The sequence below is a fragment of the Takifugu rubripes genome, chromosome 8 (assembly GCF_901000725.2).
Source record: "Takifugu rubripes chromosome 8, fTakRub1.2, whole genome shotgun sequence".
NCBI lineage: Eukaryota > Metazoa > Chordata > Actinopteri > Tetraodontiformes > Tetraodontidae > Takifugu > Takifugu rubripes.
The window spans coordinates 19,132,109-19,154,391 of NC_042292.1; the positions used below are offsets into that span (position 1 = coordinate 19,132,109).

The 22,283-nt window shown below is 56.7% G+C and overlaps 1 protein-coding gene across 6 annotated transcripts in view; it reads left to right on the forward strand.

Annotated features, from left to right (window-relative positions):
• Positions 1-22,283, forward strand: part of LOC101062179 (nuclear factor 1 B-type) — a 35,273-nt gene extending 12,990 nt beyond the window's left edge. For 2 of the 6 annotated variants that reach the window (XM_029840013.1, XM_029840012.1), the window contains exons 3-12: positions 10,850-10,906; positions 12,049-12,117; positions 13,058-13,178; positions 13,487-13,608; positions 14,674-14,805; positions 14,880-15,064; positions 15,825-15,963; positions 16,058-16,179; positions 18,456-18,532; positions 19,828-22,283. In XM_029840013.1, the coding sequence (XP_029695873.1) occupies positions 10,850-10,906; positions 12,049-12,117; positions 13,058-13,178; positions 13,487-13,608; positions 14,674-14,805; positions 14,880-15,064; positions 15,825-15,963; positions 16,058-16,179; positions 18,456-18,532; positions 19,828-19,960 (1,157 nt within the window). In that variant the 3' untranslated portion in view covers positions 19,961-22,283. The remainder of the gene's footprint in view (positions 1-10,849; positions 10,907-12,048; positions 12,118-13,057; positions 13,179-13,486; positions 13,609-14,673; positions 14,806-14,879; positions 15,065-15,824; positions 15,964-16,057; positions 16,180-18,455; positions 18,533-19,827) is intronic. The other 4 variants (XM_029840014.1, XM_029840015.1, XM_029840016.1 and 1 more) reach the window with 4 other exon arrangements.

The following is a 22,283-nucleotide window of genomic DNA, read 5'->3' on the forward strand; positions in this document are numbered from 1 at the left end:
AAAACCCCGAATATTTACTGTAATTACCCGATTTAAAGTCACATTTATTTAAAATTAAATGTAATTTCTAAAACACTTAATTAAAATATCGATCATAATTCTGCTAAAATGTGCAGAAATAATAATTGTAGAAAAAAAAAAGAAGATTCAGCTTAAAGGTTGAATTGTTGAATTTGGATATAAGATTGTAAAACAAAAGGTAAAAATGATTATTTTACACGAATTTGAACAGTATTAATATGAACTCTTTTCCTGACCTGTTTTAATCCCACATTTAAAATAAAAATAATCTGCTCAGATTTCACCGGATAATGGGAATTCTCTCCCACGCCAGGTCGTCCTGGCAACCGCATGAATAATCGGAACTGTTTTTGATCCACATTTCTGATCATATCGATCATTTCAGATCAAACTCATTTTAACCTCATCGCTCCGTTTTCTCCCCATTTTTCGCCTCTAATCATGAAATTAAAACTCTAAATGTCCAAACAGGAAGAGATCCGATCGGATTCTCCCTCCGATCCGACCGATCACGCTGGATCTGTTTCTGTTTCTGCTGCTGGGGAAGTTGATCGCTCCTGATGGAGTCCAGATCCCCCAGTAGCCACAACAGGACGCCGTCCCCACACCGGCCACATGTGGCGGCGGATCACGGCGTCCTGGCGGGACTCGCCCCGCTGTTGTTGCTCGCCGCTCAGGTGGTCGCGCTCACGCCGGCCCGGCAGCTTGTTAGCGTAGCTCCAGGCGACGTCTTTGCTGCCGGTGCGGCTCGAAGGTTCAGACGGTTGAATGTGGAACCAATAATGGAGCCATATGGGAGGTGAGAGGCAGCGGCTCGGGTTACCGGTTCTGACGGCACGTGTTTGGGCTCCACGCGCTCACGTTGCCGCTGCGCTAGCGGGGAAACACTCCGCACAGGAGCAGCTCCCTCAGAGCCAAACGTCAGGCTCATCGGCGCCGCTACGGTGGCCTCTGAGGCTCAAACGCAGAAAAAGACGCTAACACTAGCGCCACCGTCGATGGCGGCTCGTTTCCTGTCACATGACGTTTTACAGCGTTCCTACCAACGGTTCCCCCGGGCCGACATATGGAGCGGCGGCGTGCGTTTGAGGCATTAGCCGAGGCTATCTTGTTGCACACGTCCATCACGTCATGATTTACGCTCAGGTCGGCTTTTTTCGGGAATGATTCACTTTAATCTGCGAGAGACGGTACCGGAGCAGATTTACGGCCGGGCCGCTGCGCTCCCTCGTATATATCGGCCCTTTACAGGCGTATCAGTTCCTGCCAGCTGAGTTATGCACGCCGGATCACTCGTTGGGCGCTCTGGTGCCGCTGGCTTTAGCGACCGTCCCCGGGCGAAAATACGATCGGGCGCTTTGTTGGTGGACCTGCTACTTATCGAGAGAATAATCCAGATTAACGTGGTTACGCAGCGAAAACAGCTGCGAAAACTGGAAATCCGTCTGATTGGAAGGACGTGGCGTGCTAATGACGCGAGCCTCCCTCATGCGTTCCTGACATTAAGGTCCTCTTTGATCTTCAAAGAGGACCTTTTGTTTCCCGATTCCTGATTGGCTGCAACGTCCTGCCTTCGCTTTCCCACCGATTCCTGAAGGTGGAGCGCCTTCTGTCTCAAAATCTGTTTATTTTGCGCCTTTATTGGCGGCGGCGGCTGTGGGCTCGGGCCTCACGGCGAAGACTTATCTCAAAGCGCGCGTCTGTCATCTGCCGCCGCAGACAGAGCGCTCTTTCATTCACGCCGCTGAAAGAAGGTTCACAAAGATTTAAGGGGCAGCATTGTTTGTGCTCCGCAGTGCTTAATCACTTGTGATTGGGCACCATATTAAAACTCCAGTCAGAGCGGCGGGGGGCGGGGGAGGGGAGGGGGGGGCGGCGTGAGCACGGCGGCGGCAGACAGCGAAGGTGGCGAGCCGAGTGAAAACCTCCATTCATGAAAACATGTGATTCATTAAAGCGGCCCTGGAACCTTCGCCGTCTTATCTTCGCTCCGGCTCGGCCAATAAGAATCAGGCTAATTCACTTTTCCCACACGTGGCTCCGCCCCCGTTTTCTCCGCCGCGCCGATTACGCCGGGTGTTTACATATTCCACAGAGGCTGCGACACCGATAAGGGCCTCCTGATGCTTATCCTCCCGCCGCGGCGTGGACGGGCTCCGATACGGCGTGAACCAAACATGGCAGCTGCCCTTTCATGTCTGAGCCGGGATTTCAGAGCTGCGTCGGAGCGCCGGCGCTCGACCTGAGCCCGCGTCCACGCCCGCCCGCCCGTCCCGTGGTGCCATCGCCGCGGTGAATTGTGGGAAATCGCCGCTCTTTAATGACGGCCGAGCGTCTCAGCGCGCTCCCTCGTTTCCTCCTCGTAAATCTGAAGCTAATCCCGCCGCCGCGAGCTCGCCTTCTTAATTTGTTAGCCTGTGTTTCATAAAGGCGTCTCCGGTGGCGTCTAAGCCGGCGCCGCCGACCTGAGCGGCTCCTAAAGCTACGAGTGCTTCTGCTCCGAGCCGCTTTGATCTGAACATGGCGCCTGATGGGACTTCCTCCTTTCTGTTTACGAAAAACCATCCCGATAAAATGGCGCCGGGCCGAACGTGCAGTTCGCTGTTTGGCCACTCGGGCAACACGCCAGCTCAATGCTAGCCTTTACGAGGCGCTAAGGACCTGCTAATTCCCCAGCTAATCCAAAGTTTACTGTTTACTGCCAGCTGCCCTTTGACCCCTGCCTGTTGCCCTGGTGACGTAAATACTTTAGTTTTTAGTTAGCATTACGTTAGCTAACGTAGCATAGCCTAGCACAAGTCTAGCTGACGTGTTTTAAATTTCAGCTCCAGGTGTTTTTTACAGCCTTTAGGAGCTAGCCTGCTGCCGGGGGTGCGAGCGCTGTCCCAGCATGCACCTCTGCAGACGCAGGCCCTTGTTGTCTTTGTGGTTTCCTCTGGTGAGAGCGTGCGTAAACAGCGGCAGATGAAACCGGCCGGTGATTTAGTGGCCTCGCCGCAGCGTAGCGCAGCGCGGCGCGGCCCCCGCTCCGGCTCGCTGCTTCCTACTTTTGTGTAGCGGAGGGCTCAGGGGCGCGGCAGCGGATACGCGGCCCGGGTCCCTGGCGGGAAGGAAGCCGCGTGTCAAAGGCGAGCACCGGCCTGCTGCTGTTATCCGAGCCGTGCACCGTGCACGCTGCGCTGTTTGTTGCGTGTGGAAATGCGGCGTTTTTGTTGCCGCACGGTTTTGTATTTATAAAGCAGGACGTGTGTTGTGGGCCGCCGCCGCCGCCGCCGCTGGGTTCCCTCCCCGCTCCGCGCCTCACAGGCCTCTCCTGTAACCTTGAGAGAATCCCGCGCAGGCCCCCAAGTTCAACGAGTGCACGAGGCATATTTTCGCTGAGCGCTCGGACCGCCCCGCTAAACCCCTCGACCCTCAGCCGCCCCCTCCCTCCCCATACATACGGCTTTTCTGTCTCCTCCTCTCCTCCTAAAGACGACTCCCTGCAGGCCGCGCCTCCCCCAGCGCCTGTAAAGGAAACACACTATATGCTCAAAGAATTCCATATGGTGTCACACGATCTGTGTAATTGATTAGAAAACGTCGTCCTGCTCGCTAGCGCCGCTTCAGCCCCGCGTTCCGTCCTCGTCCTCCACGACTGGAATGAAAAACACCTGAAAGTTGCGTTCAGGAAGTCCTGCGGCTGTTTCTGGAGGTGTGTCTGACATCAGCTGTTGCGGCCGCCGCCGCGGCGGCCTCCCGCGCGGCTGGCGGCGAGCGCCACTGGCGGTCCTTTCAGGTGCGCCCCTGCCAAGTCCGAGTGGCTCGGGCCGAGCTCGCCGCTGCCAACAGGAAGTGTTTCTGCAAAGCTGCCAACCTCAGCGCCGCCGCGCCGTCAGCGGCCCAGAGGCGAGTAGCGAGACGTGGAAAATGTACAACGCGCACGCGCCGCTGGAGTCAAGCGGTGGCGGCGCTTTGGAATTCATTCCATTTCCCATGATGCAACGCGGTGAAAGGTTTGAGAGGGAATTCAACACGTTTTAAAAGACTCCGCTGAAGGAGAACTTCCTGCTGACATCCAGCAGCTAATCGCTCCCTGTCAGGCTAAACAATGCTAGGATACTGCTCATGCTAAACATGCTAAAGTGACGCTACGTAAACGGCATGTTGAGCCACACAAAGCAACGGCTGACTTATGTCTGCAACTCGTAGCATAACTTAGCATGAACTAGCACGGTCCGACACAAGAGTAATTTAAATCCAATTATTAAATACTAGCATAGCCTTAGCGTAGCGAAAGTATTCCGGTTCATTAGCTTTAGTGTTGAATTGGCTGTGAGTGTGTGAGTGGACCCTGACGGAGACGTGAATGTAAACAGAGCTTCACGCTGGGCTTCCTGATCCGACCCCGTGTCCTCTTCCTCCCGCTACATTTACCCCCAGACCCGTCTGCCCCCCCTGCCCCCCCCCGCCCCCCCCATATCACTGAATGAACTTTTGGCATCCCAGATAAAGTGGAAGAACAAGCTCGGGCGCGCGAGGGGCTGCCGGGCGGGTGTAAAGGCCCCCGCGGCGCTGCCCTGAGCGGACGGAGGAAGTGGAGGAAGGAGCGCTGGGAGGGGGAGGAAAAGTGGCAGAAGGGGAATTCCTGTTCCTGAACTGGAAAGTGATGGAAAAAGTGATCTGGCTCATGCCGCTCTGTGTCAAAACAGCCCCGTGCTGCCGTCATCTGGGCAAATATTTCAAGAGATTACGGCTGCAGAGCCTCGTGGGAAAGGCCGGAGCAGCGCCGCGAGGCCCCCGACTCGAACGGCGAGGTGACGGCGGGCGCCACGCTGCGCCACGTCGTCCCGGACCAGAGATCCCTCAGGAACCAACCGACCGTCCGGAAGGTCGGTGTTCCCGTCTCAGACTGGGATTTCACCAGTTTGTTGACTGGATCAGGTAGCGTTTGAATTGTGCGCCTGGGACAGTGAGCCGGGGTAGTTTGAGCGGCCTAAATCGCCCCCGGCCGGGTATCTCCAGCGCGTCAGAGCGGCGCTCTCTGGATCTCTGCCAGCACTGTGACCTTGTGGAGGTCGGAGCTGCCGTCAGGCCCGTCTGAGTTATGTGAGAACCCGTTTTATGATGCAGCCTTTAAACCGGACGCGCCGCAGCACAAAACGAGCGCGCCCTCCACGCCAGAAGTGAAGCGTTGGCCCTTACGTAAGAGTCCGATAATGACGGCAGTAAATGTGAGTACCTGTACTCTGGTACTACAGACGGGGGCCTGATTACCCCCCCCCCCCCCCCCCGGCCAGCGGAGACATCCAAACCATCGCACCCCCCGTCTCCATTACCCCACACATGCTTTGATTCTCTGAGTCGGGGCCTCCCAAAAGCCCCTGCGCTCATTAACTGGAGGGGTGTGTGTGTGTGTGTGTGTGTGTGTGTGTGTGTGTGTCGGGGGGCAGGCAGCACCAACAAGCTCCTGCATCGGCCCGACGGATCGGAACAACCTGAACCCTCCAGGAAAACATCTTTCCACGATTAGACGGGAAGTCTGAACAACGTGTGGACACAATTAGAAGAGAAGGTCCCTCAGATGTGGTCCTGAGCTGGACACGACCAGCAGAACCAGAACTGGTGTCGTTCCACGTCCTGGGCCAGATGTTGGATCAGACGGGTGGTGGCGGCTGCGTTGGGCCCGTCCTGCAGGGCAGAACGTGGCCCGGTGCAGTCCGGTACCAAAACATTTGAGCTTCCTGTTTCTACAGAACCAAACGTCATCAGAACCTTTAGAACACGGCTGTCAAGGTTCTGAGCTTCTGCCGCTAACGCTCACAACTGCGTGGAAGCTGAACCCGCTGGCCCGCAGCCGGGCCGTCCCGCTCTCTGATCTGTGGGCCAACTGGTCTCTCTCCTGGGACAGTGGGGAATTTCACACCCCCCCTCCTGCCCCCCCCCCCAGGACCGGCCGGGATGTGCCGGTCTGGACCCGCTCGCTGCTGTTGGCCTCTCATGCCCGTTGCCACTCAAGCAGCGGGGGTCCGCCGCATTTGTCTCATAATTATCCGACTGGATTTTTATGGGGGGGGTGCCGGTTGTGGGGGGGGGCTGCTCTGAAGATGAAAGAGGCGAATCACAGAGCTCCTCTGTCAAAGGTCTGTCTGCCCGGCTGGGGGGTTCGGATCCATCTCCACGGTCCTCCCTCTCCGTCCCAGTCACAGTTCTCCTGAAGAGCCGGAGGATAATTGCCAACAGGGAACGCTCGTGCCCCCCCCCCCCCCCCCCCCAACACACACACACACACACACACACTGCCCCCCCAGTGCCGCCCGCTGATTCATTCACAACTACAAAACTGAAGAAATGCCCCCCACCCTAAAGACTTGAGTCTCTTCTTTTGCCCCCCCCCCCCCACAAACACACACACACACACACACACCCGCCACCTTTCTCCTTCTTCTCCTCTTAACTACTGGCGAGGAGTTAATGGACTGTTTTGGCTGGTCTCCAGACGGTGAGTGTCACCTCATTAGCCTATAGTGGCTCGCTCCCAGACTGTGTGTGTGTGTGTGTGTGTGTGTGTGTGCGTGTGTGTGTGTGTGTAGAGGAGGACTACAATGACGGAATGTCATTGGTCTGCCTCCCCCCACTCACCCCTTCCCCTCTCTTCTCTTCCCACCATTACAATGAATGGGAGAACACGCATGCATAATTAAATCTATAGTCTCACCCCGCCCGCCGTCCCGCCTTCCTCTGCATTAACAAAATAAAGCGCTCCTTGCTTGGACGTCTGCCACCGTCTTCGGGCCGCGGAGCTGCAGCCTATTCTTCTCGCTGCGAATGGCAGGGTGGCAACAGCGGGCGAATGTAAATGCCACCCGGGTCCTGCCAGTCAATTACGCCGCAACAAAGCTAATTGTTTGTTTGGTGCGGCCGCGGCCCCCCCATCCATGGGCTCTTTGTTTCAGCGCAGATGCAAAGTTCCTCCTTTGTTTTGTTGTTTTTCTCACAGACTCGACGCCGTTTAAAAGCGGCAAGCTTGAAGAAAATGGGCTAATCCGTGTAGGTGTAAATGTGAAGGGAAGACGGGGGGCGGAGTCTGTTGCTACATGAAAGACGGGGGGGCGGAGTCTGTTGCTACATGAAACACTGCTGAGATCTATGAGAAGCTCCTCAGGACAACAGGCATGTGTGAGGAGATTAAAGGAGGGGGGGGAGGGAGGAGAGGAGGTCCAGGAGAGAGGAGGGGAGGAGAGGGTGAGGGAGGAGAGGAGGGGGAGAGGGAGGAGGGGAGGGGGGATGGAGGTGAGGGAGGAGGGGGGTGAGGGACGGGAGAGAGGAGTTCCAGGAGGGAGGAGAGGGTGAGGGAGGGGAGGGGGGGGTGAGGGAGGAGGGGAGAGAGGAGGGTGAGGGAGGGGGGGGGGGGAGTGTGAGTGTGCTCCGCCCTCTACCTGTGTTTGGTCAGAAGCCATCCGGACTCAACAGCCAATCACAAACAGTCACCTTGTTCAGTGGTGATGTCATTGTCGTGTCATGTGACTTCTCCCCAACACGAACTCCTTTTCTAATTGAACCACTTTGGTTTCGGGGACGTGAGGCGGCTCTGATCCTGGTTCAGATCTTTGAACAGACCGTGGCGTCCCGCCGCCGTCCGCCCCTCACCCGCCGGCCGGTCCGGGTCAGGAGTCGGAGCCACGGGTGGCAGCTCTTTTCTGAGGGGGGGGGCAGTTGGCAGGCTGGCAGGATAAGCTCCTCCCTCCTCGGAGGGCACATTTCCTGGGTCGCAGCTCGTCTGATGAAAGACACTTTGTTTAGACAACAAAGAAGGAGGGAGGGCGAGAGACAACGACAGAAGGAGAGAGAGAGGGGGGAGGAGAGAGGGGGAGAGAGACAACGGCAGAAGGAGAGAGAGGGGGGAGGAGAGAGGGGGAGAGAGACAACGACAGAAGGAGAGAGAGGGGGGAGGAGAGAGGGGGAGAGAGACAACGACAGAAGGAGAGAGAGGGGGGAGGAGAGAGGGGGAGAGAGACAACGGCAGAAGGAGAGAGAGGGGGAGAGAGACAACGACAGAAGGAGAGAGAGGGGGGAGGAGAGAGGGGGAGGCCGAGAGACAAGGAGAGAGAGAGGGGAGGAGAGAGGGAGGCCGAGAGACAACGACAGAAGGAGGGAGAGAGGGGGGGAATGAGCGCTAGATCAATAACAAACATCTGATCATCATTAATTATCTGGATCAATAAAAGAAAAGTGACCAATATTAACGTGGACGATCGATCGGCGATTGAGGTCACTTCCTGTTGAAATGAAGCCTTTGGTGAACGGCGCCACAGATGCATGCTGGGAAGAGCGGAGACAGGAGGCCGCAGGTTGTGAGGGGTGTGATGTCACCGCGGCTGATAGAAACCAGGAGCACACACACATTCCTGAGCGCTGCGTTCGCTGCGGCTCGTTCGTCAGCACGCCGCCTCACAAGGACAGACGGGAAAGTTGCTGTTGCCGCATCAAATATTTACTCAGGAGCAGCTGGATCGTGGAGCGCCGCTCCGTAATTAGGTCGAGACCCCCCCCGCTGCTCGTGCGCCTTGGCTCAGGACCCGTGCCTCTGGCAGCCGCGCCGCTATACGTGCACGACCGCGCTCGGCACAAAATGGCTGCCAGACCGGCTCCTCCTGAAATGTCGACAGCGGTATGTGAGGGCGCGCGGCGTTCCCGGCCAGGGGATCGCACGTTCCCACAACTGTTCCGCAACTCCGGCAACAGAGCAGAAAGGAGAAAGTTTCCCAAACTGCGTGTGTGTGTGTGTGTGTGTGTGTGTGTGTGTGTGTGTGTGTGAGGGGTGGATGCCAGAAACCTGCGAGGGTGTGTTCGGAGTGTGTGTGATTACAGGATCCAGGCGAGCGACACACTCGGCAGCTCTGGGAAACTTTCTTGTGGAGCCAGATTTCTGTTGCCATTATCCCTAATTGCCCTAATGGTTGCCCTGGAATGATAAGTATCCCGCCGGACGGGAAGGTGTGAGAGCGCACGCCGCGTCCAACACACACACACCAGCGGCGCCGTTTCCCCCGTACGGACGCCGTTCTGGGCCTTTTTCCTTCAGCGATTGTTTATTTAAACAAACGTGTGGTCGGACGGTTGCCAAGAAATGTGGTTGTTGAAAAACAGGGCACGTGCGTGTGTGTGTGTGTGTGTGCGTGCGTGCGTGCGTGCGTGCGTGCGTGTGTGTGCGCCCTGCCAAGCTCCCGGCCTCCTGGACCACAGCTGCTTATTTCCTGGTTCCTCTGCTCAGGACGCTGTGATTGGCTGAGCTCCCGCCAGGCCTTTTGGTCCATCGGCTCCTTTTCTGACCTTTTCCGGCTGTTTCAGAACCGTCTGGTTCTCCGGCCGAGCTGGGCCGCCTTGGGGGGGGGGGGGGGGGCAGGCCTTTGATGGTCTCTCGCTAGCGTAGCGTGTACATGCTTCAGCTGATGTAAGCTAGTTTTAGCGCTTCAGCGGTGCCCCGTGTGGGTCAAAGGTAGGATGTAATGCAACAGGGGGCGTGTCCCGGCCCCTGGCAGATGCTCCGTATGTGGCGTCCAGGTGGTCCCTCCCTCCCTCCCTGCCGGAGCCGGAGCCGGAGCCTCGCCGGGCCTCCTGCTGGAAGGAGCTACCTGGGAGCTCTAATTGCTGCCACCATCTGCTCCTCTTGTCACGGTTCAGCCCTCGAAGAAGGCAAACAAACGCAGGGACACGAAAGAGACACGGATCTAAGCCCCCCCCCCACACACTCACACACACTCACACACTCACACACACACAAACACACACACACACTCACACACACACACACACTCACACACACACTCACACACACACAAACACTCACACACACACACACACCTCCTCTCTGCGGCATCTTTTCAGCCTCTCAGCAGTTCTGGTTCTGTTGGCAGCCGCAACGAGACTGATGGATGACTCGGAAAGTTGGGGGGGGGGGGGGGGGGGGGGGTCCCTGCAATCACTTTATGGACCTGAGCTCTGCCAACTGTGTGTGTGTGTGTGTGTGTGTGTGTGTGTGTGTGTGTGTGTGTGTTCTTTTTCTTTCTCTGCTCGCAAAGCGAGGACATTTTGTCTGGTCCTCACAACTTCACAACTTGGGGGTTCAGACCTGGGTTGAGGTTAGAATCGGGTCGGGGGTCAGGGGTCAGGGGTCGGGATGGTCACGAGCTGCAGCCCATCTGGGATGATTGTGGCCCCGTTGACCTGCTCCTCGTAGCATCGACCCGCCGCCAGAACCTTTCCTTCGGACCAGGTTGGTCCTGGGAACCGTTCTGGACGCGGTTCCTCCGGCCGGATCGGAGCGGTCGGGCTCCTCCCGCTCTCCTGAACGTATGGCCCCGCTCCCTCCCGGCGCCGTCATCGTTGAGCCGCCGCCAAGAACATTCTGTTTTTGATCTGCTGCTTAACAGTTGAATTTAGGAGAGCGAGCGAGTCGGAGAGACGAGCATAAATCAGGCGTTGCTGTGGCTCCGCCCCTGTAGCGCAGCTGTCGCGGTGCTGAGGGTATCTCAGTTCAGCGCCGCCTCTGGTCCAGGCCCGGCAACGCCCAGGAAACCTCCCTCATCAGAACCGAAACCTTCTCAGGACTGTCTGCAGGGGCCGGGGACCTGGCCTAGGCCAGTCCCCCATAGCGGCCCTGGCTCGTCGGTCCCATAAAGGCGGGCGGTCTGACTTCCCGCCTCCCCCGGGCCGAACCGCTCTGGAGGCAGATGTTTGTGATATATGTTCCTGGCTGTCAGCTCCAGCCCTGCATCACTCTGAAGGTATGCCGTTGTCTCCGCGCCATGCTAACCCCCCCCCCCCCCCCCCCCCCCTCTGTTTGCAGACTCGCAGCAGTCAGGAAGTCCCAGTCACAATGAGCCGGGCAAGACCCCTCTTCCAGGTACGCCCCCCCACACAACCCAGCGCTCCTTTGTTCCTCCGCTTCTATGCTAACTGTAGCTTAGCTTCTTTGAAACTAGCAGGTAAACCGGCCTCTCAGGCTAGAGACGACCATGTGACCAGCGTGGACGGTAGATCAAAGCAACCTGATGTAAAGAGCGTAAACGGACGCCGTAAAGCTTTAACCAAGCCGCCAGGACGCTCGGTTGTTATGGCAACGCAGTTGGAGCCAACTTTGGCTGTTTTCCCGCCAACAGAAGCGACTTTGAAGTGAACGTTGCGTTGCTAAAGGAAGCGAGAGGCTGTTGCGCTAACCTTCAGCGGCTACGTTTCCCAGCTAAGTTCCTGCAACAGAATTAGCTGATTCGTCGTAAAATCATCGTAAACGCGTATCGGCGCCACGTCCGACAGGCGCGGCAGCGCTCGCTCTCCTCGCCGGCCCAGACCCGCCCCTGGCATCAACCAGAGGTGTGATTCTTGGCAACGGCGTCCTCAAGGTGAAACGCGCCCCGCCCCCGGCGAGCTCGCCACGTGTCGTCGCTGCGTCTACTGAGCCGAGTTTAAATCTTCAAAGAGAGGTCGGCGTGCCAGCGAGCGTGACTCGGCAGAGACGCGGCAGGTCGAGCCGCCGCAGGCCCGTTTGGCACGGACACCTCTGGCACGCCGACAGGGGGCGGGGCCGACTTGTTTGGGCGTTTCACCTGCGTGAGCGCGCGAGTCTGACACATCGTCCAGAACACGACAAACGCGTCTGTCGAGGAAACGTCCAACTCCACGATGCGCCTGAACGCAGCACGCCCTTCCTGAGCCCGCCCACATCAGTGTTTGTTTGTCCTGGAGGGTGGGCGGACCCTCACGGGCCGCCGCTACCGCGCCGTGGCGTGGACCAAACGCTGGTCCGGCGAGGACGCCAGCTGGCTCCTCCCACCTCATAAACTGATGTGATTGACAGATGAATTATTACGACATCATTTCCTGTAATTAAGGAAATCAAACGTCGTCATAACAGTGTTATAACAACAGCTGGTGAACGGATGATCAGGGATGATCGAGTGATGTCGTATCGATTGATTTCGTATCGATTGATGTCATTGATTGACCGTACTGACGGGTGTGTCCTTGTGTGTCCTTGTGTGTCCTCAGTCTACCTGGAGGACAGCTTCATCAAATCAGGAGTCTTCAGCGTAGCAGAACTGGTGCGAGTGGCCAGAAGTAAGTAAACAGTCACTGATTGGTCAGAGGTCAAAGTGGGCGGGGCCACGCCTGTTTAGTGTCTGACTGCAGGCCCCGCCCCCTTCTTAAAATGTCAGATTGTATCAGTCGCAGCGTTTCTGATGTTTGATGCAGCAGCACCGAGCGGCGGCGGCGGCGTCCGGGCGCTCTTTGTCCTCCGCCTGGTGAAGCCTCCCGACCAGATGGCCGCCGCACGCCGCTCTCCTGCGACCTGCCGCCGCTTTCATTTCTTTCACCTCTGACAACTGAAGGAATTCTGAAAAGGTCGACGGACACGGGGGGATTTCCCGGCCCCTCGTCCATCATCGGGCGGCGTCTGTGACACCGCGGAGGCTCCATCAAAGAGCGCGGCGGCGCTCAAGGTTCAAGGCCGCGCATTCCGACGAGGAGCGCTCGCTAATGCGGCGGGAGCGGCGGCGCTTTTCCCACCGCTTCCCAGAGATCCCAGCAGCAACCGGAGCAGCAGAAACAAATAACAAATGCCAACGTGTGCACGTGCACGTGACCTTCACGGGCGACCTTTGCGCGTCTTCAAAGGGGGGAAACACGTCGGTTTCCTTTCATGTTTCTTCAGTAAAATTGTGATTGATAAACCAGGAAGGTGCGTTTGTGAACTGGTCTGAGACCAGTAAGAAACTGCTCCAAGCTCCTGCAGCTGCGCCGCCGCCGCCGCCGCCAGCGGCCGCTGGCCGGGCCGGGCCGGGCCGGGCCGGCGGTGAACCACAGACCACAACAGACGCCGCCACACACTCAGCCTCTCAGCCAGCTGGAGCTGCAGGCCGCCACCGACCGCGCCACAACCTGCAGATCCCTACGCCAGGAAACTAGCGCACATTTATCCGCGCCTGTTGCTAACGGCCACCGCTCGCTGGGCTCACGTGTTGGCTGCGCGGTGCTAATGCTAGCGCGTCTCTTGCAGTGCCCATCACCCACGGCGCGGCGGTGAACTTCTCCATGGCCGACATGTCCAGCCAGCCGTACTACCACGACCTGAACTCCAGCGTGGGGCTGCACCGCTCGCTGTCCTCGCCGCCAGGAAGGTCAGCAGCAGAAACGCACTTCACGCTAGCTAACGAGGGTCGTTAACAGGAGCTGGGTTAGCTTGCATTAGCATAGCCTGCCTCAGCGTCATGTTTTATTTAACAGAAGTATTTAAAATATCTTCTCATTTCTGTTTACATTGAGCTCAAATAGTTCCTCTGAACGTTTGGCGAGTAAATTATCTTAAATTGGGGACCAGCTTTTGCTAACAGCTATTTATCTTAGCTTTGCATAGCTCGTGCATCTCCACTTTATGCTAAGCTAACTGAAACTCTGATGGAAATGAGAGCTTCTCTGTGTCTCGCAGCAAAAGGCCCAAAACCGTCAGCATGGACGAGAACATGGACACGAGCCCGACTGGACCCGACTTCTACTCCTCGCCCAGCTCACCGGCCAGCAGCCGGGCCAACTGGCACGACCGGGACGGAGGTGAGTCCCATCACAACGCTGCCTTGTTCAACCCGGGAAGCTAAGCTAACGGCCCAGGGCCTCCTCAAACAACCCTGTTTAAACACATCTGAATCTTCCCATCATGCATTTCTGCTGGGAACAAACTGTTCCACAACCGTTCCGAGGCGACACGTTCCTCTCGGGTTCCTCTGCAGTCGTAGCCGCGCTAGTGAACGGCGCCTAAAAGTAGCCGGAATGCATCTGAGGTTCATGATATTTAGCCCCAGATGTTAGCTTAGCTTACAGCAGCGAGTGTTTGTCCGTTAGCCGTTAGCTCGCCGTGGTGCCGTTTCTGCGAGGAGGGAAACAGCAGATGATCCACCAACGTGGGTTCCGACCACAAGCCAGCGCGGCACGCGGCGCCGGCGCATCACTCAGCGCTAACGCAGGCGCTCCGGCGGAGGGAGAGGGCGGGCGGGCGGCCATTATTCTGTCAGGGCAGAATAAACGAGCGCTGCGGCGATATTGAAGCCATATGAGGCCTCCGCCGTCGCCGCTCCCACATGGTTGTGATTTGAGGAAAACCTCACGCTGCCGGGACCAAATAGTTCCTCTCTGGGAGTAAATTATATTTATTAAGGGTGAAGATGCAACGTAAACAGCATAACCAAGTTCGCTCGCGTCCCTCGGCGGTCAAACCAGTTCAGCGTTCCTGTCCTCCGCCAACCTCGCACGGGGAAAGCACCCAGAATTCCAGCTGCTCCGTCCCCACAGGAACGCTGCTTCCTACGGTCGTTCCTCCGCGGCGCCGTTCACTTAGCTGGTTGGGACGGGAGGAGGACGCAGGAGGCGCCGCCACGTCCACGTCACGCAGGAAAAGCGTGCTGCCATGACAACGGGCCGCTAACTGAACCTGACAACGCAAATGTTAGCTAGCAGGGGTGCGCGGACCCGGTGGTAAATGTTGCGTCAACTCTGAGGGATGTTAGCCAGAAGCGACAGTTGCCAGCTAGCTAGAGCCGTTAGCATTAGCGCTAACGTCAGTTGACAGGCTAATTGCCAGAGTAACAGGTTTTGCTGACTTCCTGTCCCCGCTGTGTCCAGACATGTCCTCTCCCACCATGAAGAAGCCGGACAAGCCGCTGTTCAGCCCCACCTCCCCGCAGGACTCCTCGCCACGACTCAGCACTTTCCCCCAGCCTCACCACCCCGGGCTCACGGGCGTCGGACACAGTGGTGAGTCAGCGTCCACCAACGGGCGCCGCGGCCGGCGCTCGCGCCCGTGCTCACGCCTCCTTCTGCGTCCGCAGTGATCTCCACGAGGAGCCCGCCGCCCCACTCCCCCCTGCAGTTCTCGGCCTCGGCCATCCTGCCGCCGGCGCCGTCTTCCTACTTCTCGCACACCACCATCCGCTACCCCCCCCACCTCAGCCCCGCAGACCCCCTGAAGAGCTACGTGCCGTCGTACGACCCGTCCAGCCCCCAGAGCAGCCAGGTGAGAGCCGGGGGACGCCCCCGCCACAGGACGTCCTGATGGGGGGGCGGGGCGAGCCGGCGGGGCCGTGTTGCTATGGCTGCTGTTAACAAAGGCTCCAGGGCTGTGGGGGGGTCGGGGGAAAGGATGGGGGGGGATGAGGGGGGATGGGGGGGGGCGGTTTCTGCTCCAGGAGAAGGTTGTAAATATTTGCCGTTGCCGTGACGCGGATGAATTAACTGGGTCTCTGCTGGGGGGGGGGGGGAGCAAATAACAGGGTGGTTATAATCCGGTGGACGGGTGCCAGCGTGTTTTTCTGCCTGCTTTAACGCAGATTATATTCCAGATAATTAAAGCTCCCACTGACGCGTGACGGAACCGCGGGTTCTGTCCTCAGGACCCGTTTGAGGTCTGAACCGGCGGCCGTTCGACCACGGCTGGAGCCGCCGCTCCCGCCAGCCTCCTTTCTGTATCTCCACATATGTCGGCCGTCTCCGCGCCATGGCGACGGGTCGCGCCGCCAACGCTCTTTGGTGTCTTTGGGGCTCCTAAATTCCCTTTATGGCGCCATTAAAACCTTTGTTTGGAATCATGTAGCGTCCAGCGGCGCTGCGCCCCCCCGCCGAGACTTAGCGCCGACCGTGACGGAGCCGCGGCTCCTTTGTGGGCGAGGCCAGACAGGCCGTTAGCGCCACTTAGCTCACCGAAGAAGCGTGGCTAAATGCTAAGTTGATAATGCGGCGCTGGTGTCATGCTAACAGGCTAACGCTTGTTCCTGCAGCCCAACAGCAGTGGTCAGGTGGTCGGGAAGGTGCCGGGCCACTTCACCCCGGTTCTGGCTCCCTCGCCGCACCACGGCGCCGTGCGGCCCGTGTCGCTCTCCATGCCTGACACCAAGCCCATCACCACATCCACGGAAGGTGAGTCCACCCTCAACGCTAGGCTAGGCTAGGCTAGGTTCAGCCTGCTCTGTGGGCGGAGCTCATCCAGTGTGACATTCTGATTGGCTGAAAGCTCCAGAGGAGGCGTGGCTAACTGCAGTCTGTCTGTCAGGATATTCAGCCCCCGGCACCCCAACGGCCAATCGCTTCGTGGGCCTGAGCCCCAGAGACCCCGCCTTCCTCCACCAGCAACAGGTGAGACCCCGCCTCCAGCACACACACACACACATACCCACACTGAACACACACACACACCTCCCCCATCGGGGGTCAAGCTCCGCCCTCAAACACCAGAACACAGACGAGAGTGAAGCACCTGCGTCAGTTTAGGGTTCAGAGGTCACGCAGGGGTCAACGTGACCACCTGACCCAAGTCATCGACCAGGAGAGTGTTGTTGTGTAGCCGCCATCACAGATGGGCGGGGCCTGTGGGGGAGAAGTTACCACACACACACTCACACACACACACTCACTCACATTTTCACTCTTTTCCAGAAGCTGAATATTTTGCGCTGGTGTCACATGATCCTGGAACAGATGTGTTGACCCTGTGTGTGTGTGTGTGTGTGTGTGTTAGTGAGTGTGTGTGTCTGTGTGTGTTAGTGTGTGTGTGCTAGTGAGTGTGTCTGTGTGTGTCTGTGTGTGTTAGTGTGTGTGTGCTAGTGAGTGTGTGTGTGTGTGTGTCTGTGTGTGTTAGTGTGTGTGCTAGTGTGTGTGTGTGTCTGTGTGTGCTAGGGTGTGTGTGTGTGTGTCTGTGTGTTTTAGTGTGTGTGTGTGCTGGTTTCAGTCCAGATCTTCTCCCCAGCAGCTAATTAAATGCATCTGCACGCGGCTCCATGATGACAGTTGGGTCTCGGCCAGCGTCGTCTCCTCCTCCTCCTCCTCCTCCTCCTCCTCCTCCTCCTTCTTCTCCTCCTCCTTCTCCTCCTCCTTCTCCTGTAGCCATCCTTGTTTACTCCCTCGTTACAGCTAATGACAACAGTCGACCAACAGTCACTACACTACAGTCCTTTTATTTGATAAATGCTAATTATTGTAATTGGTTGATCCTGCTGCTGTCAATGTTCTGTGTGGACCCGTCTGGTTCTGTGTGGCGGAACCAGGAGGAGACGTTCTCAGCTCCTGCTAGTTTAATGACGCTACCATCAGTTTATTTTAGTTATAACGGCGGTTCGGTTGACAGAAACACGCCTTTGTTCATGGCCTGAAAGCAACACCACAGCTAACAGCGAAGCTACAGCTAACAGCGAAGCTACAGCTAACAGCGACGCCACAGCTAACAGCGACGCCACAGCTAACAGCGAAGCCACAGCTAACAGCGACGCCACAGCTAACAGCGAAGCCACAGCTAACAGCGACGCCACAGCTAACAGCGAAGCTAGCGTCTGTGTAGAATCGTCCCCTCATCTATAAACAATGAAACGATTTTTCCACGACAACAGTGATTCCGTAGCTTGGGCACCATCAAACAGCGCTAGCAGCAGCGCTAGGAAAAACAGCCCCACGTTCCCACACCTGCTCCGCGATTCCCAGGCAGCAAACGTGTGAAAAGCCTTCATTCATCTCTCGCCCCTCGAGGGGAATGCCACCGGCGAGCATTCCGCCGGGAAAGATCGGCTATCAGATGTCGTTGGCTATTATCTGAGGGAGGATTCTAATCCACAATCTGCCCGCATCTGTTTGCTAACCCCCCCTTGGCGCTGCGCTCTGATGTGCGGGTGCCAGCGGACAGATGGCGTGCCCCCAGAGGAGCGGCGGGCACCGAGCGCCGGGCCGCCCAGCCCGACCAAACACTGATTATATATACATTAGCGCTTAAGCTAGCATCTCTTGACATGTTGGTCCAGGTGCTCACAGAAGAAAACACTTCAGCTCACATCTATGTGAGCACGCCGTGTTAGCACACTGTTAGCACACTGTTAGCACGCGCACGGCACTAACAGTGTGCTAACAGTGCACTTGAATTCATCAGGAAATGAATGCACAGAGAGCAGAGCGAGGTTAGCTCGGCTCTCAGCTGGATTGCTCACACGTGAGCTCGCATAATGAGTGTGTGTGTGTGTGCGCGTCTGTGTGTGTGTGTGTGTGTGCGTGCGCACGCGCGTGTGAGAGGGAGAGACTCTGTAGTCTTGATGTAAGGTTAGCATAATTTGTGTATGTTTGTGTGTGACCGCACAATCAATAAAAGCCGTTAGCTAATGACAGCGTGTGGGGGCGGGGCCGACAGCCGGCGGGTTCTGATTGGCTAACAGCTGAACACGATCTCACCCACTAACGTGATTTTTATTTTGCTTCCAGGTTAGCCGTTCGTGTCCCACTAACCACCTGCATGTGTTCACGTGTGTTGTCGCGTTAGCTCGCGCTAACAGTCGGGCCTCCATCTGCATGCGTGTGTGTGTTGAGCTGTGTTGTCACCTGAAGTGGACGTTGTCATGGCAACAGTGATCTGACTGCTAGGTTTCAATTGACAGCTGAGGAAGTCTGACTGGACTCAAAACGGCCGACATTACGGCCCCAGTGACGACTCTTTGGGGATTACTTGGCAAAGGTAACCGTTCATTCTTTCAGCCCCTCACACACACACACACACACACACTCACTCTCACACACACACTCAGTCACACACTAACACACACACACTAACACACACACACACACTAACACACACACACTCACTAACACACACACACTCACTAATACACACACACACTCAGTCACACACACACACACTCCTGTCTTCCTCTCTGACATCATCTCTTCTCTGGTCTCTCGTTCTTTTAACAACTCTTTAAACCGACGCCCTTCAAGTTAGGCTCCGCCTCCCCACCGTTGGGGAGCTTAAAACCTGAAAGTGTGTGTGTGTGTGTGCATATGTGTGTGTGGCAGTTGTGTGTGTGTGTGAGAGTGTGTGGGAGTGTGAGAGCGTGTGTGTATGTGTGCGTGTGTGTGTGTGAGCGTGTGTGTGTGTGGGAGTGTGTGTGAGAGCGTGTGTGTGTGTGGGAGTGTGTGTGAGAGCGTGTGTGTGTGTGTGGCCCCTTCACAGGCACCAGCAGCAGTAGAAGAATGTTTGCTGTTAAACACGATCCTGAATGGATCCACTTATTTTTGCTACGAAGATGTAATTTAATTCATTATCACACTCACACACACACACTCCCACACACACACACACTCCCACACACACACACTCGCGCTCCACGCTGCGTCTCCAGGAGGAGGTGGAAGTGTTGCCAGACCGGGGCTCTGGGCAGGAAGTGGGTCAGCGATCTATTAAGATTCCATCAGATCATCTCTGTTAGCGAGCTAATCCTTAAACGAAGCTCACCGCCGGCACAATTAGCAACATTTGGCACAGGAAGTGCAGGTTGGGCTGGAACCACAATACCCACAATCCCCCTGGCCTTATGTTATGATGTAATCTGAGTATCTGAAGTCATCGATTACTCCGTCCAGCCTGGATTTCCCACAATCCTTCACTCTCTTCTCCTGCCTGAACCAGCGGCGGCGGGTCGACGAGCGGGAGCAGGGGGGCCGTGCTGGGGGAGGGGCTAATATCCCAACACGTATGTAGCACGCCGCCCCGCGGGAACAACACGCCGTTTGTTCAGCTCTGCTGTGCGGGAACAAACGGCGTGTTGTTTAGCCGTTAGCGTGAGATGAATAAGAGATGGAACAGCTTTGTGTAGCCCCCCCCCCCACACACACACACACACACACACACACACACACTCTGGCTGGCTGCTCGGGCCTCTGGGCCCTTCAGAACCGGATCAGAGCGTCCGCGGGTTTGTGTGTGATGATGTCACGTCTGATGGCTCCGCCCCCTGTCCTCTCTCTCCTCAGTCCTGGTACCTGGGCGAGCTTAGTTCCATTCCAAGTGTCGAACGGGACGCCGATCCTGCCAACAAGTGTCCACCAGAACTACAGCATAAACATCATTGGTGATCCGCTGGTCCCCGCCGAGGGCGGGAACTGATGGCGCCGAGGCCGGCCAGGCCACACCCACCTCCACCCCCCTCCCCCCTCCTGGTGGCGCCGTGGAGCTGCAGCACTACAGGCGTGGATGAAACCAGCATAGCAGCGGGACGCTGCAGGTCCCCCCCCGCCCCCCCCCCCACCGCCGGCGGCGGCGCCAGAACTCCGATCCCGTGATTCCCGAAGCCTTAAGCTCCTCCCGCATGGCGCCCTGGTCTCTCAGCACGCTGGGAGGAGGTTCCCAGGGACGGGAGGACGCCCAGAGGCCCCTCCCACCGCCGCCGCCGCCGCCGCCGTGGGGCCGTCACTGTGTCCACCATAGGAACAAACAAACGTGAATTTGGAGTGTTTCTTCTTGTGTTTGTTTACTGTGACTCTGTTGTTGTTTGTGTTCAGATTAACGCGTCTGAAGCTCGTTAGGAGCAGAAACGCCTGATTGGTTCCCTCGGAGAAACGTGCAATCATTACTGAAGGGAAGCTAGTCTGTGGCCCCCGGGACTCTAAAGGGAGGGGCCTGTAGGGCGCCGAGGAGGAGGATTCCCGCCACGCCTGGCTAGCTGAGCAGCGTTAGCTAGCTGTGCGGCGCAGCGCTAAACCAGCACTTCCTCTTGAGCCTCTTCGTTAATCCTGGAGGATAAATTTGCCCCCGGACACTGAAAGTGTCGATTTTTGGCCGTCGGCTTCTGAAGCTAATGTTTACAGATGTGAAAAAGTGTTAAATCACGCAGGCGTGCAGCCGCTAGCGCGTCCAATCAGACAGCAGAGAACCCCTGAACCCGCCGCTAGCGCGGCTAGCACCGCTAGCGCGGCCTCTTTTGTTGCTCCGGTCCTCTTAATTTGCACGATGAGTCACATGACGTGCCTTGCCTTTGAACCCCGTCACCACACTTGTTTTTGCTGCATTTATCACGATAGAAAGTAACATTTTTACGATAAAACTTGTTTTGTACTCTGACCTTGTTGATTTTAACGCTAATGTACTCGAGCTCACAGCTGCGTATCCTAGCTGTGTGTAGTTGCCGTGTTTCCAGTATTTTTGTTTCTAATAACCTTCATCTTTCTTCTTCCTCCTCATCCTCCACGTGCGCGCCCTCGCGCCGCGGCCGGACGTCACACGTATGAAAATTATGCAATACCAGGTCTTGCCTATGTAGGTAGTGCTTATAGCTGCGTCGGTTAGTAGAGGCTAGCTCGCTAGCTCGGAGACGATATCGTAAACGCTTTGATTTGGTCGTTTTTGTTGTTGTCGTTGATGATGTTGTTGTTGTTGTGGCTGTTTTTCCTTTTTTTATTGACCAAAGTGGGACTGCTGTCTATGCAGTGGATGACAAGGTCTTTTTTTAGAAGCATATTAGCATATTAGCCTATTAGCCTATGAATGCCGGTGTTCTGGTGTGAGTTTCCGGGGGATGTTCTTGGTCCTTCCAGGGCTGCAAAGTCACTCTTCGGTCGACTGTGATTATCTTTTCCCTTTCCAACCAGGGTGCTAGCTTAGCATGTGAGCGTGAAGGAGTTAAGTTTCAGTCCTTTTCTCTCTCTGCGGGAGAGACAGCTTGACTTGAGCGCGACAATCATCTGAACCAATTGACTCTCGGCTAAATCTCCCTCCCACCCCCCCGCGGTGTAGCCTGACTCACGTTAGCGCTGATGCGCTAAATTCCAGATGTTGCCGATGCAATTCCCAAGTAGATGCCTTAAACGCGTCAACGAAGTGGCCTGTGACCTGCGCAACAATCACACACCGACGAATGCTACCGAGACCTGTGCTAATCAGTTAGCAACAGGCTCCAGCGCCTTTAGAGCTGTAGATTTGTACAGATGTATATACGACGTGCACGTATGTCGTAGCTACATCACGCCCAAATCCATCAGCAGAAAATATAGCACTTAACTAGCATGTAGGCAATCTTCTCCTCTGCACTGTTTTAGATCACACGTGAAGCTAGCCGCCGTTTGCTAAGGTTTGAAAACCAGAATTAGCCTGAACACTGGAGAAACGTGAAAGTTACCGATGAAGTCAAAATTTGTGAAATTTGTTTTTAGCGTTTCATCAGCGCGCTGCCCCGCCCCCTCCCGACCCCACCCCCTCCCCATGACCCCGCCCCATCCATGGCCCTGACCCCGCCCCATCCATGGCCCTGGCCCCGCCCCCACAGAGATGACAACCTTTCCCACGAAAAAACTCAAGTCAAGCTCGATCTCATCGTACGCGTAGCGCCGCGGCGTTGTGTTAGCATCTGGGACGGGAAAGTGCTTTGCAGCCTTCGGCCAATCGGACGCCCTCCCTGTGTGTGTGTGTGTGAGAGAGTGTGTGTGTGAGTGTG